This window comes from Pteropus medius, unplaced genomic scaffold, assembly GCF_902729225.1.
Source record: "Pteropus medius unplaced genomic scaffold, Ma_sr-lr_union100, whole genome shotgun sequence".
Lineage (NCBI taxonomy): Eukaryota > Metazoa > Chordata > Mammalia > Chiroptera > Pteropodidae > Pteropus > Pteropus medius.
Window position 1 is genome coordinate 2,611,119 of NW_024345601.1, and position 13,288 is coordinate 2,624,406.

Here is a 13,288-nt window from a genome sequence, read left to right on the forward strand (position 1 = left end):
AATTTTTGCATATTGATTTTGTATCCTGCAACTTTACTGAATTCATTTATTAGTTCTAACAATATTTTGATGGAGTCTTCAGGGTGTTCTATGTATAATATCATGTCATCTGCAAATAGGGGCAGTTTTACTTCTTCCTTTCAAATTTGGATGCCTTTTCTTTCTTTTTCTTGCCTTATTGTTCTGGCTAGGACTTCTAATACTCTGTTGAATAAAAATGACAAGGATGGATATCCCTGTCATGTTTCTGATCTTAGAGGAAAAGCTTTCAGCTTTTCACCATTGAGTATGATGTTAGCTGGAGGCAGACAAACACTGTTTGTGCAGGGACCCAGGAATACCTTGGTGAAAAGGATAAATATGGATATTACAATCTAATTGGAGAGACAGATGCCAAAGAAATCACTTCACAGATAAGCAGAGGATTTCAGACTGTAACGCATGCTGTGTAGAAAAGGAAGATACTACCTGGAGAGCCAGCATACCTGGTTCAAAGCTGGACCATCTTCTGGGAGCCCAGAAGGCACTACTACTAAGCCAGATGTGGCAAGGTACTAATGTAGGGCCAATGTAAATATGATAGGATGATCACTCCCGTAACATGGCACAGCTGACTTTAAGAAAGGGAGATTATGCTTAGTGGGTCTGACCTAGTCAGGTAAGCCCTTAAAAAGGGACCAGGCTTTTCCTAAAGAAGGAAATTTAAAGTGTGAAGGGAGGGAGGAGGGAGGTAGATGGGGTAAAAGGGGTCAAATATGTGGTGACATTAAAGAATTTACAATAAAAAATAAATAGTGTGAAGGGAATTCAAGATGATGAAGATTCTCTGTTACTCGCTTGAAGATGGAAGGAGCCATGTGGCAAGGAATGTCAATGGCCTCTAGGTACTAAGCCAGCAAGGAGACAGGGACCTCTGTCCTTAGCTGCAAAATCTAAATTCTGCTACAACTTTAAGTTCCAGATAGAGCGCAGTCTGGCTGACACCTTGATTTTAGCCTTCAGAGAACCTGAGCAGAGAAGCTAGCCAAATGATGACTTCTGAGTTGCAGAACTATGAACTAACAAATGGATATTGTTTCAGGCTGCTAAGTTTGTGCTAATAATTTGTTATGCAGCAATAAAAATACTAATACAATTTACTTTATGATGCCTACAAGAGACACATTTTAGATATAAAGACACAGACAAACAGAAAGTAAATAGATGGAAAAATATACCATGTAAACAGTAAACATAAGAAGGATATCAGATAAAGTGGACTTTAGTATAAGGGACAAGAGGGACATTTCATAATGCTAAATGGCACAGCTCATGAAGCCAACAACAATTATAAATGTTCATGTGCTTAATAACAGACCCTCAAAAAGATAAATCAAAATTTAACAGGATTAAAGGAAGAAACATTCCACAATAATAGAAAGAGATTTTAATATCCTTCGCTCAGCAACTGATAGAACTAGTGAGAACTGTCCAGCTGAGCCCAGTCAAACCCCAGGACCAGGAGAGATAATAATAATAAATGATTGTTGCTTTAGGACACTAAGTTTGGGGTGGCTTGTTACCCTGCAATAGATAATCTGATCAATTAGAAAACAAAACCCAAAATCGTGACTATAAATTTACCACCCACATTCTTCAGACCCAAGTCCCTGGAAAGTAACTGCTCTCCAGAGGCAGCTAGTGAAGTTCACAGAACCTACTTACGGAGCATGGAAGTTTGAAAGGCTTGGTGGGCGTGGTGAAGCTGGCGCTGTGAATGGGGTCTGGGTTTTGGCCCTCATTCCACTGGGCCAGGAGCGCCTCCCTGTAAACGGTGACCCCTGCTGCTTGGAGCGCTCTCTCCACTGCACGTTCCACGGTGTAGTTGTTGATGCAGGTGATGGTGGAGGTGGGCGGAGGCAGCACCAGGTGGATGTAGGAGCCTCTCACGCCAAGGTTTAGGAGCGCCTCCACGGTGGTGTAAGTGTCAATTGTATCCCCATAGACAATGACATTCCCTAGAAAAGGGAGGAAATGCTAAGATATACAGTTAAAAACAACAACAACAATCTTATTAGTCAAATGCTAATAATGCCGAATTGCTCCCTGTAACCCTCTCCTTTGTCAGCCTCAGGAAGCCAGCGGTGTTACCTAGCAACGGCACCAAGATAATTTAGTAAAGCATTGTCACAAAATATCCCACAAAGTAGTCAAGTACTTTTAACTCAGAAGTAGGACATTCATTTATGTTCCTATAGTTTGAAAGTTGAAATTATACTAAATGAAACTGTCTAGAATCAAACCTTTTATTTTTGTTCCCTCTTTGCCACACTTATTAAGGAAAAAAAAACTACTAAAGTTTGCAATATATGTAAGTTCTTCCTAAGTGATGAAAAGAATAATGGTAAAAAAAATTCATGTGTATGATGGTACGGATATTTTAATATTTAAATGTCGAACCTTGTCGATTTTAAGAAAATTTTTCCTTTTTTGAGAACTTTAAAGACTAAAACATTCTGGTTTTCAATGGATAATTTTTATAAAAATTCAAATTCTGATTTTTAGAATTTACTGTGACAAGTCCTAGCAAAAGGGTATTCTTTTGGTAGGTAAAAATAAAATCACAAAATAATCTTGGAAGATTTCCTCTGTGTTGTAAGAGCATTTTTGTTGGTAACAGTCTATACAATTTATTCATAAAATACTTCTTAAAACTACTACAGAAATAATTATATATGCTATTCTACTTATTTCACCAGTTTTAAAATCAATGATACCATTAGAGTAAAATGTATTATATGCTATTTACATGCTATTTTTGACATTGAATTGGCATTTTTACCTTTCACAAAGAAACTGCTTTAGACTCATTTCTCAGGCAAGCTGTAACAATTTACCACAAAAAGAGTTTCATTAAATCTTTCTTCTCTTGTTTACAAAATGGTATGAAGAGAAATCTTAAGAAGCAAAATAAATGGCAAGTGTATTTATTCAATTAGGTTGACTAAATTATGCAAAAATCTATTTTGATCCAAAGTTGAAAGGAGGTGTAATGGCTTGTCTTATTTGCTTAGAAAAGGAGCTAGAATAACTTTCAGATTGCTTCTCTGAGGGTTAATAGCACCTAGAAAGTTCTCCCATACTTCCTGTTGTTCAAACATGGAAAACCAAGAGGGCACTGAAGCCAGAGGGGTAGGATCCCTCTTTCCTGCTTTCACTTCGTTACTATGATTCTCTCTTCTATTCATATATGCTAATACAACATTCCTCAGTGAGCTGCATTTTCCTAGGCTGAAAGAGCCAACATTTTGCTTAAATTAGTGAGGCTCCCACCTACTATGAAATGTGAATCCTGGTATCTGGTATAACACAGTCAGCCTGCCAGGAAAGCCAAAACTTGAACCTCAAACTGTCAAAGGTTTAAGGTCTTCTGCCCTTTTAAAATATGTATGCTAAAACAATATTCCTTTTCTGTGAAACATATTTAAGGTGTAGGCCTCACACAACCCAGAGTTTAATATTTTTCCAGTCTCCTTCATATTATCTTTTAGTAACTGTACTGTGAGACGAGTTTTTTCATTATGGGCTCATGGAAGCCCAGGCAATGCAATATTGTTGGGGTTAGATATCTGTACTATCTCGCACGTGTTGCCCACAGACTACAGGCAGCTGAAAAGGATGATGTTTTTCAATTCAAAAGGTAATACATTTTATAAAATTTGTAATGTTTAAATTGAATATGTATTTATAGATATTCTGACTTCTAAACAGTTTTATCTACCTTTAAGTTTAATTTGAAACAAATCCTCCCACCCTAAATATGAAACTTTGATTTTCATAATAGTCAGCTATTGTCACAATAATGCTGCAATAACAAACTACCCCAAAAACTCAATGTCAAACAGCAGCAAGCCTGTTGTAGGTTGGCTCACGCAATGATGTGCTGGCTGTTGTCAGCTGATCTGGCTCCAAGTTGTGGTTGGAGTCAGGTCCATACCACGTGTCTTTCATCCTCGGTGGATCATCAGATACCCAAGGCATACTCCATTTTGGAGAAATGCAGGAGCGCAGGAGGGGGAGTGCAACTGCTCAAGCACTTTTCAAGCCTTTCTTTACGTTCTATTTACCAAAGTAAGTCACATGTTCGTGCCCATGATCAAGGAAGTGGGAAGCATACTCTGCCCGCAGTGGGAGAAGGAAGAGAGTGGATGTCTGCTGAACAATAGTCCAAACCATCACAGTCATATTGAGCATATATTACATAAGTGGTTATTGGTTTCCAATCTAGCTCACAATATCCGACATAATCCTAAATGTGACCCAAATTGTGGGCACCTATGACAAAACAGTATAAAACAATACTCTTGCCATATCATTGGGGATGATAAACCCAAGGGAATGAGAATATTTTATATGGAAGTTAGCAGTAAGGTAAGTATCATGTTGCAACATGATAGTTGGGTCAATTTTTGGCTGCGTCAGGGAGGAAAGATGGGAGGGAAGGAAATGGAGAGAAAGAAAGGGGCTGAGAGAAGAACAGAGAGAGCCTCGAGAAACAGATTTTCTTCAACTGCTGGGTAAGAGTTAGAAGGAAAAGTTTAAAAGTGAAAGAAAGTGGTTGTGAGGTGAAGGGGGGCGGTGAGTGAAGTGAGCTGTGCATGAATAACAACAGTGAAAAGGGCTTTGCCTAAGTGAGACCTTCAGTCTGACAGTCATGTTCCTGCCAGAGTGTACGTAATGAAGTGGACAGGGTTCCGTTGGCACAGAACGCCCTAAGGGCTGTACAAAAGAAGTGAGCCAGTCCCAGGTTATGTGGGTCCCATGACATGCGCTTATTTACAGCATGCTTTTAATAAGTCAGACAACCTCAATTAGCTAAAAATTAATGTAGTCAAAGTATTTCCACCATGGAGTCTGCAAATATTTAGAAGGAGATAACACAGTGTAGAAGCTTCCTTCACATAATTTTATATATATCACATCATATATATATTCTTTTGAAATTTTGAAGTTTTACACATATATGGAAGAAACAGAATGGGAATAATGAGAATTTCCCCTGGATATGAGTTTTATGCTAAAATATCTGGTCACTGTCTTCTTTGCTGCTCAGTTTATTTAATGGATAAGAAACGATCCTATAGGTCCGATAGGTGACAGAGGTAAAATGGTGGGCCACTCTACTTTGAATGCCAGATGGGTGAATTTTCAATAAAGGACCGTAGCAGTTTTCGTGGAGGGCCAATATTTGTTCCTCCTTTTAGGGAATAAATTATGCTTCACTAAGATTACAGATCTGAAATGGGAAGTAAAGGGCAAAGGAGGGTGCTGATACAAAAAGGACAGTGTGAAAGCTCTTCAGATTAAAGTTGGCAAGAAGGAGTGCTCGGTCATTCTCTCACTGCTGACCTGCAGCAGCCTTTGAGAAGAAATGTGCAAGGAAGCTTCTGAGAGGAAATTGGGGCTTTGGTGTCGACAGCCAGTTGTGGGTAAGAGAGGGAAAGTGATAATTCATGTCACTATCATGGTCAATAAAGCACTAAGACTTGCCATTTAAAATGTTGGCATAAATGTAAAGGTGATCTTTTTGCTTTTGAATACACTAGCAACTTTGATTGTGCCCACCAAAATAAGCCAATTACTCAGCCATGAGAAGAGATGAAATACTGCCATTTGCGACAACATGGATGGACCTTGATATAATCATGCTAAGCAGAATAAGCCAGACAGAAAAATTTGAAAACCACATGATATCACTTATATGTGGGATATAAACCTAAAAGCAGCAAACAAGACAAACAACAGAGACTCATGGACATGGACAACAGACTAGTGGTTATCAGAGGGTAGGAGGGTGGGGGAAGGGGAAGAGGAGGTAGATGGGGTAAAGGGGGTCAAATATGTGGCGACAAAAAGAAATCTAACTATGGGAGGGGAACACACAATGCAATATATATATTCCTTACTGTTAAATTGTATACTTGAAACTTAATTGGATTTCATTAACCAATGTCACCAAAAAAAAAAAAAAAATTAATTAATTACAAGCAACCAAACAAAGAATAAGCCAATCATACTTTAACATTCCCACTGTCATAATGCACCTAGACTTAGGAGGTTTTTCAATTTATCTAAACAGGGAGAAAAAAAATGCCAGTTTCATCATCCTGCTTCCCAGAGGAGGTAAATAATGATTTCAGGAGCTCGAAAACTCACTAATATTTAAAAGTAACAAGACTTTATAGGAATGAAATGCTAAATTGATATCCCTATTAGCTTAAAAAAATAAAATATAGTGTTAATTTTTTAGTCATAGATTTGCCCTAAGAGTAATGCAACAACGTTTTTAACAAATTATTTTCAGTAGATGCTAAAAAGACATTTCATTCTTTTGAACTGAGTGCTTTAATTTTAACCACCAGGAGAATATGCTTTGCTGTCATTTCATCATCATGCTCAATACTCTAAAGTCAAAAGATTCTCCAAGAAGAAAACCATGACTTCAAAAGAAGAAAAGGATTTCCTGATCTGGTAGTCTGGCCATGGAATCACATCTCAAGAGTTTAAAAAATAAATTCAAGACTTATGCTCACAGATAATATGAATTTTTCTTCATAGTTATTATATATTTTTAAGGCCAGATAAAAGATTTTTTTCCACTTCAAAAGAGACATAGAGTGGTTATGTATGACCTCATTCATCCTCAGAACAGGGCTGTGAGATAAGTTTTATTATATTCTCCAGAAAGCACAGAGAGGTTAGGTAATGCTTCAGGTTACACAGCAAGTAGATGTTTCAGCAGTACTCAGACATGCCAAGTCTGATTTCAGAACCAGTACTCAAACTACACTATATTTGCGGATGGGTATATAACACATTCCCCAAAAAATCTAATTGGTACTTTATCTATATAATTAACTTTAGCAAATAACTAGATAATAAAAAAAATTTAAATAGATATCGTAGAATCTTCATAAATTATGAAATAAACACTCACTTAAAAAATATATCGTGTCCAGGGATAGACCAGGGAATGCTCTTTTTATTTTTTATAAGTCAAAGGATAAGATTTCTATGACCCAAACCTGACCTGTCCCATTTTGCTCTGCCAAATAAAAAGAGAAGAATGTATTAAATACAACATAACAAAGGCTCTGTTTGGTGATTCATGCACTGGAATTTTAATGTTATACTTTTCCTACAAACATGCTTTTAATAAGGCAGTAAACTGTATTTAGCTAAGATGAAAATAATTGATCCATTTTAAGCCATTAAGGCAGTTTTTTAAAATTTAACTTTTATTCTACTTTTCATTTTCATGGAAAGTAGAGAGGTAATAGCAGATGAATTTCAATTAGTTTCAATTAATGCCATAAGCTGTTACAATGTATTAGATTGCTGGGTTCTATCTGAACCCCAGGCTGAACTCTCCAGGTTTTGTTTGCAGTTGAAAGCAGCGTTTGAGCTGGTGACGTCAGCTATTCTCTGAGATACCAGGAGCAGTTCTAATAGGTTAGGATAATTTCCATCTGTAAACCCACCAACTCTAGAGCCCAGAAAACCATTTCCTTCATACTGGACTAATTCCATCACAGAACCGCTGTGTCTTCTATGGAAGCAGAAGAAGGTGTGATAAAACAGTGACTGGGGGTGGGGGGAAGTGGTGAAGTTTTGGGGTGATATCCATGTAGTTTCAATGGACAGAAATTCAGAGGAGTGCCAGTCTCCTCCTAGTGCCATCCATTGTTTCTGCTCCCCCCATCCACCTGTCCTTCTAGAACAATCCCTCCATCAACCTTAGCAAACAAGCCCCTCCCCTTAAGTCTCTGTACTTCAACAAAATAAGGCCTGGCATTTTTCCAGGATTCAGGGTGTGATTCCCAGAGGGACATCTCATTACAGCCAATGAGACACACAAGATTTTTTCTCAGACTCTTGCTGAAGGGCCCTGTCCTCAGCTCCCTCCTGCTGACCCCACCCTAAAGTGTTGAGAAAGGGGAAAATTAACCCTGAGGGAGCAAAAACTCATTCTCATGAAAAATGTCCACATTCTTCCTGATGTTATTAAGGTGACACGAAGAGAAAGCAAAAACTGACAGGCAGAGAGATGGAAATGGATACAGAACACAGCAGCCCTGCTCCTCATTTTTCATGATGTGCTAGACTTCTAGTTTCTAACTGTAAATACCATCGTCACATGACTGATTTGGAAATAAGATAGAAGTGGCTGTGCCAACCCTCACCTGTGTGGGTGAAAAGGGGCCACATACTAAAAACATGACAAGCTCAGGGGAAGACATCATGACGAGCCCTATAAACTCAGAGACCAAAATTAAACATACAGGATGGTCTGAATATAAAAATTTCTAACTAAAAGCGGATCATGGTGGGTAGCACATCCTAGGCCTGTAGCTTCCTTGACAAAGTTTTACCTTAAGTAATCCTGTCTGTCTTTTTGTATCTAAGATAACAGATCCTTGGAATGTCAGAGTAATCCCTTTTTTCCAGACCCCTCAGGGTACAACCAGAATATGAGACCAGAGAAACCCTCGTGGTTATCTTGTCTCCCACAAACCATCTCTATGTGCTTTAAATGTTAATTATTCACTGTCCTGTACTCGCCAATGTGAAAAAAGTATGTGGCTCTCTATTTTACATCTTATCCAATCCCAGATATTTCCCCACTTTGCTTTCTTCTGCTCCCTTCATCTACCACCAATGAATTTCACGTAACCCTCCTTACAACTCCTCCTTTGATTCTAATATATAAAATAAGCTGCATTTTATGGAGCATTTTCTCAATCTGTTGAGATTTTGCTTCCTGGTAAATATTGTCAGTTTGGCTCAAATAAACTCATAAAAATTCTCTACAGGTTTTTACACTGACACTTGCATGCACTGCTACCCCACATCCAACTGGCTACTGTGTCTTCTCTAACCCATTCTTAGTAGATCGCTTTGTCTCTACTGGATGAGTGCTACAACTGGAAGTTCTATCTTTTAATGTGCTGTTTTGTGCACTGGTTATCCCCTTCACTAGTTCCTCAACCCCTAAAAAGTAACCAATTAAACCTGGACTTGGCTGGACGCCAAGGTCTTCCACTGGCTTCTCCACCTTCATCTCCCTTTGCTGCCCAGCCCAAGTTGTTGGGCCATTGTCTTTTGCAAATAAATCAACTCTCCTACCTCTGTCGCTGTTTGCTTATGCTACCCTTCTTTAAGGCTGAGCTCAACTCTTCTTTTCTCGGGGAAGGCTTCTCCAAACTTCACAGTTCCCAGAGCTCTCATGAAGGCCAGATGCCTCTCCAGAACCAGACTGGCATCTGGTGTGTGCAGAGCCCCACCTTTCGTGTAGAGACTGTGTCCTCAGCTATGCTATCACCAGGACAGCGGGGAACATTCAGTGTGTAGCAACAACTCCATCACATGTAGTAGTAGTAACAGTAATGCTGCTAACAGCCTATATTATTGAACGCTCACTATGTATGAGACATTGTTCTGAGTTGGATGTGTTATATCTTATTTATCGCATTTATCTCATGGCAAACCATATGAGAAAGATATTATCCAGAATGAGAGTAATTAAATTCAAATCTGAATATGATTCTAATTATGGAAAAGCTACACAGAAAAAGAGCTCCCTTAAGGAAAGAAGTTAACAATTTTCTTTCTAATCTTTCTTACATGGTAAGTCATTTGAAAAGGGCCACTACACAGAGTTGAGTTAACCTGGTTGGGTCAGGTATCTCAGATGTCTCCCAGAGCCTGTGTCCAGCATCTAAGCACCTTGCTGGGTGGTGCCCTGGGAATGTCATAAAATACTGGACCTGGGGAAAATAGCCTACATTTAAGGCAAGAAACTAATTTTTATATCTTTCTTATCCTGGCTGTTCGGTGGACAAAAGCAGGCACTCGGAGGAGTTTTATGCAGTGGCTGATTAGAGACATTCTTAAACCTTCCCAAAGCATTTCCAGTTAAGTGGGCACTAGAGTATCACCATCTCTGACAACTACTCAAGTCCACAGAATAGCACCGATGATCTCTGCCCAACTGAGAAACAAGAGCATGAAAAGAAGGTATTTTTGCCTTGGGATTTCTAAATTCTCTACCATAAACAGTCACTCTTAAGAACTTGCATTGCCACTTTTAAAGGCCCTTTTCTTGTTAAAACAGCCAACAGTTCAAAGTTAAAACACTGCATTATAATTGGATTGGGCACAGTCCTAAGACAGTCCGTACTGTGTATTTTATATGGAACCACTGGCTTTTGTGCTTTAAGGGAGTTTAAGGTACATTTTGACGTCTGGACTTGATGAAATGGTAATGATTTGTCATAAATTGTGTGAATAAAAGCAGGCTTCTGCAAACTATGGCTCATCATCTATTTTTTGTAAGTAAAGTTTTATTAGAACACAGCCCTGTCCATTCATTGACATATTGTCTATGTTGCTTTCTTGCTACAATGACAGAGTTGAGTCAATGGGACAGAGACCATATGGCCTGCAAAGTCTAAAATATTTACAATTTGGTCTTTATAGTAAAAGTTTGTCGACCTCCACATTGGAGAATTCCACGTCTACAAAGGTCATGGGGTAGTGATTAAAGAATGACTAAAATGGAGAGACAGGTTTAAACACATACAGACCCAAAATAGTAAACGATACCAAGTTCTGATGCAAATGTGAAAATACTTTGACAAGTTTTAAATCTGGTCCCCAGTATATATCTATATATGCTAACTCTGCCAAAAGGTTCCAGATCCAGTTGGTTTTATGGGTGATTTCTGTTCAACTTTCAGGTTACGCAAAATATTTCAGACCCCAGAAAAATATGGAAAGCTTCCAGAAAACACTTGTGGGACTAGCATAACATCGATTCTAAAAACTTGACAAATAAAACATAAAAGAGAAAACTACAGACCAATTTCATTTATAATTTTATATGCAAATAGCCTATATTAGCAAATTGAACCCAGCAATATATTGAATCTCAATTTGATACCTACTTTTTATTTTTAATGCAATAAATTAGTAACTTTTTAATGTAGCAAATGCGGTAACTTGACAAAAATTCAACTAATCCCTAAATCTTCCAGCAAAAATCAGAAGAAGTTAATTAAATTGTAATATATTAATTATATTAACTAATATAATAACATTATATTTGTATAAATACATTAAATTGAATTAATATATTTAATTTCACATATTGATCTACACATTGTAGGCACTTAGTGATTTTTATATCCTTGAAATATAACCTAGATCCAAGGTCTGCACTTTAGGTAAAATAAAGGGCTGTACTGTCATCTCCAGAACTTGATTGCTAGGTTTCAATTAAGGAGAAATAGGGAGGCAGGCCTTATTCTGGTTGTTTTACGAGTCAAATAATTTTAATTTAATCCAAGCAATGGAGAGGATGATACTTGAGAAAACACTTTTGAGTGGCAGAGGCATTTGTACGAATGTTTTACGCTCTCATTTTGATTCAAAAAGTGGCATGCAACTTGAATTATGCACATTTGTGGGTAGGACTGTGCAGAAACACCAAGAAAGAGAACAATGGACAGTGAAATGAAGAAAAGAAGAACCCTTTCGATGCAGACCTTTCTTTTTCTTCCTAGATCTTTTCAGCTTCACAAAAGGAGACATATTTTCCATATAATTGCTAAACATGTTTGCTTATTAAATTATTCTTTAATTAGTTAATGATTTTAGCCATGCTTTGCTCTTTGGATATTCATTTTGTGTAATAAAATAATTATAGATAATTAAACTATCTCAAGCCTTTTTCTTTCCCCCAGCAAACATGCTGGGTATCCAAAATTGACAACAAGTTGTAAATTAATCTGGAAAACAAAGCATGACAGATGAATGATTTGGTTGGAATTAATTAGGCACTAATTATATATTGGAACTAGATGAAGAATGAGACTCATTATAAAAATAAAACACTATTCTGAAAATATGTGCAGTTACAAACATCCTTACCTCCTATGATGATGGAGTTGCTCCTTAGCCAAGCCACGGCCTTGAAGCAATCTTCTTCATCGTTGAGAATGAAATGATTGCAAGGAACTTTACCAGTGTATCGCTGCTTACTGCTCTTTGGAATCTCTTTGTTTGTCAAGTGTTGACTAATATCAGCCCCTGTCGGGCATGGAACCTGAGGTATGTTACAGAGAAATACTTATTTCAGTGATTATAGGTGAAATGCTGACAGAGAAACAAACAAACAAACAAACAAACAAACAAACAAACAAACAAAAGCAATGTCCAGTATAGGCCTGTCTTTTTCAGTCCCCAGATACAATCGAGTTTTAATTGAAACAAGTGGAATGACGACTTAGAGCTTATTCTCAGAAGGAGTTGCTCTGATTATATGATTCTGTGTAACAAATTATTCCAAAAGTCAGTAGTACAAAACAGGCTTACAGGCTCTGAAAGTTAGTAATTCAAACAAGGCAAGGTGTGGAGGACAGTTTCTCTCTGTTCCACAATGTCAGAAACCTCAGTGGGAAGACCTGAAGGCTGGGGGCAACTTGATAGCTAAGGGATGGAATCATCTGGAGATAATCCATTTCAATCTTTTTTCTTTACTCCAGAAAACATGCTGAGTATTCAAAAAATGACAAATTGTCACTATATGTCCAGCAGTTGATGTGTGCTCTCCATGTGGCTTGGGCTTCCTCACAAGGTGGTGGCTGGGTTCCAAGGGCAAGTGTCCTGAGAGAGAAAACCAGTCCAGAGAGCTTCGTGTTCCTTTCTAACCTTATCTTGGAAGCTGAGCAGTGTCTCTCCCACCATGTTATATTCATGGAGGTCATCATGGCGGCCTGCCCAGGGTCAAGAAGAGGGAACCTAAAATGCACATTTTCCTGCAGGGGCAGTGAGGCTGTGCACAAACACATGGAACTGGATTTAATGTGGCCATTTGGGTAAAAACAATCTGCACAGAAGCAATTTTACAGAGGTTGAAATCCAAGTGCATACAAGTTCTAGGCAGAAAAGAAAATGAGGAAAGTAGACTACTTTTTACTTATGAAAGTTATAGAGTCAGTCTTCACTTTGTCAGAGAGAGATTCTCTCTCTCAATATCTCCCCCTCACTCTTTCTCTCATCTCCATCTCCATCTCTATCTTTCCATCAACACAGAGCCCTCCCAGCATAATGTCTATTCTCACTTTAGACATAGAATGGAAAAAGACATTTTCCTCTACTTGTAGGGAAAACAACAGTAAAAACACAATAAATAATGATGGCTGACACTTGTCCTCAGAGTCAAGGATACTGTGGCAAACTCGAGGGC

At 38.1% G+C, this 13,288-nt stretch overlaps 1 protein-coding gene across 9 annotated transcripts in view; it reads right to left on the minus strand.

Moving 5' to 3' along the window:
- CFAP61 (cilia and flagella associated protein 61) overlaps window positions 1-13,288 on the minus strand; it is a 269,668-nt gene that overhangs the window by 60,840 nt on the left and 195,540 nt on the right. For all 9 annotated transcript variants that reach the window (XM_039874360.1, XM_039874366.1, XM_039874364.1 and 6 more), the window contains 2 exons: window positions 11,971-12,145; window positions 1,705-1,997 (listed from right to left, as the gene is read on the minus strand). In XM_039874360.1, the coding sequence (XP_039730294.1) occupies window positions 1,705-1,997; window positions 11,971-12,145 (468 nt within the window). The remainder of the gene's footprint in view (window positions 1-1,704; window positions 1,998-11,970; window positions 12,146-13,288) is intronic.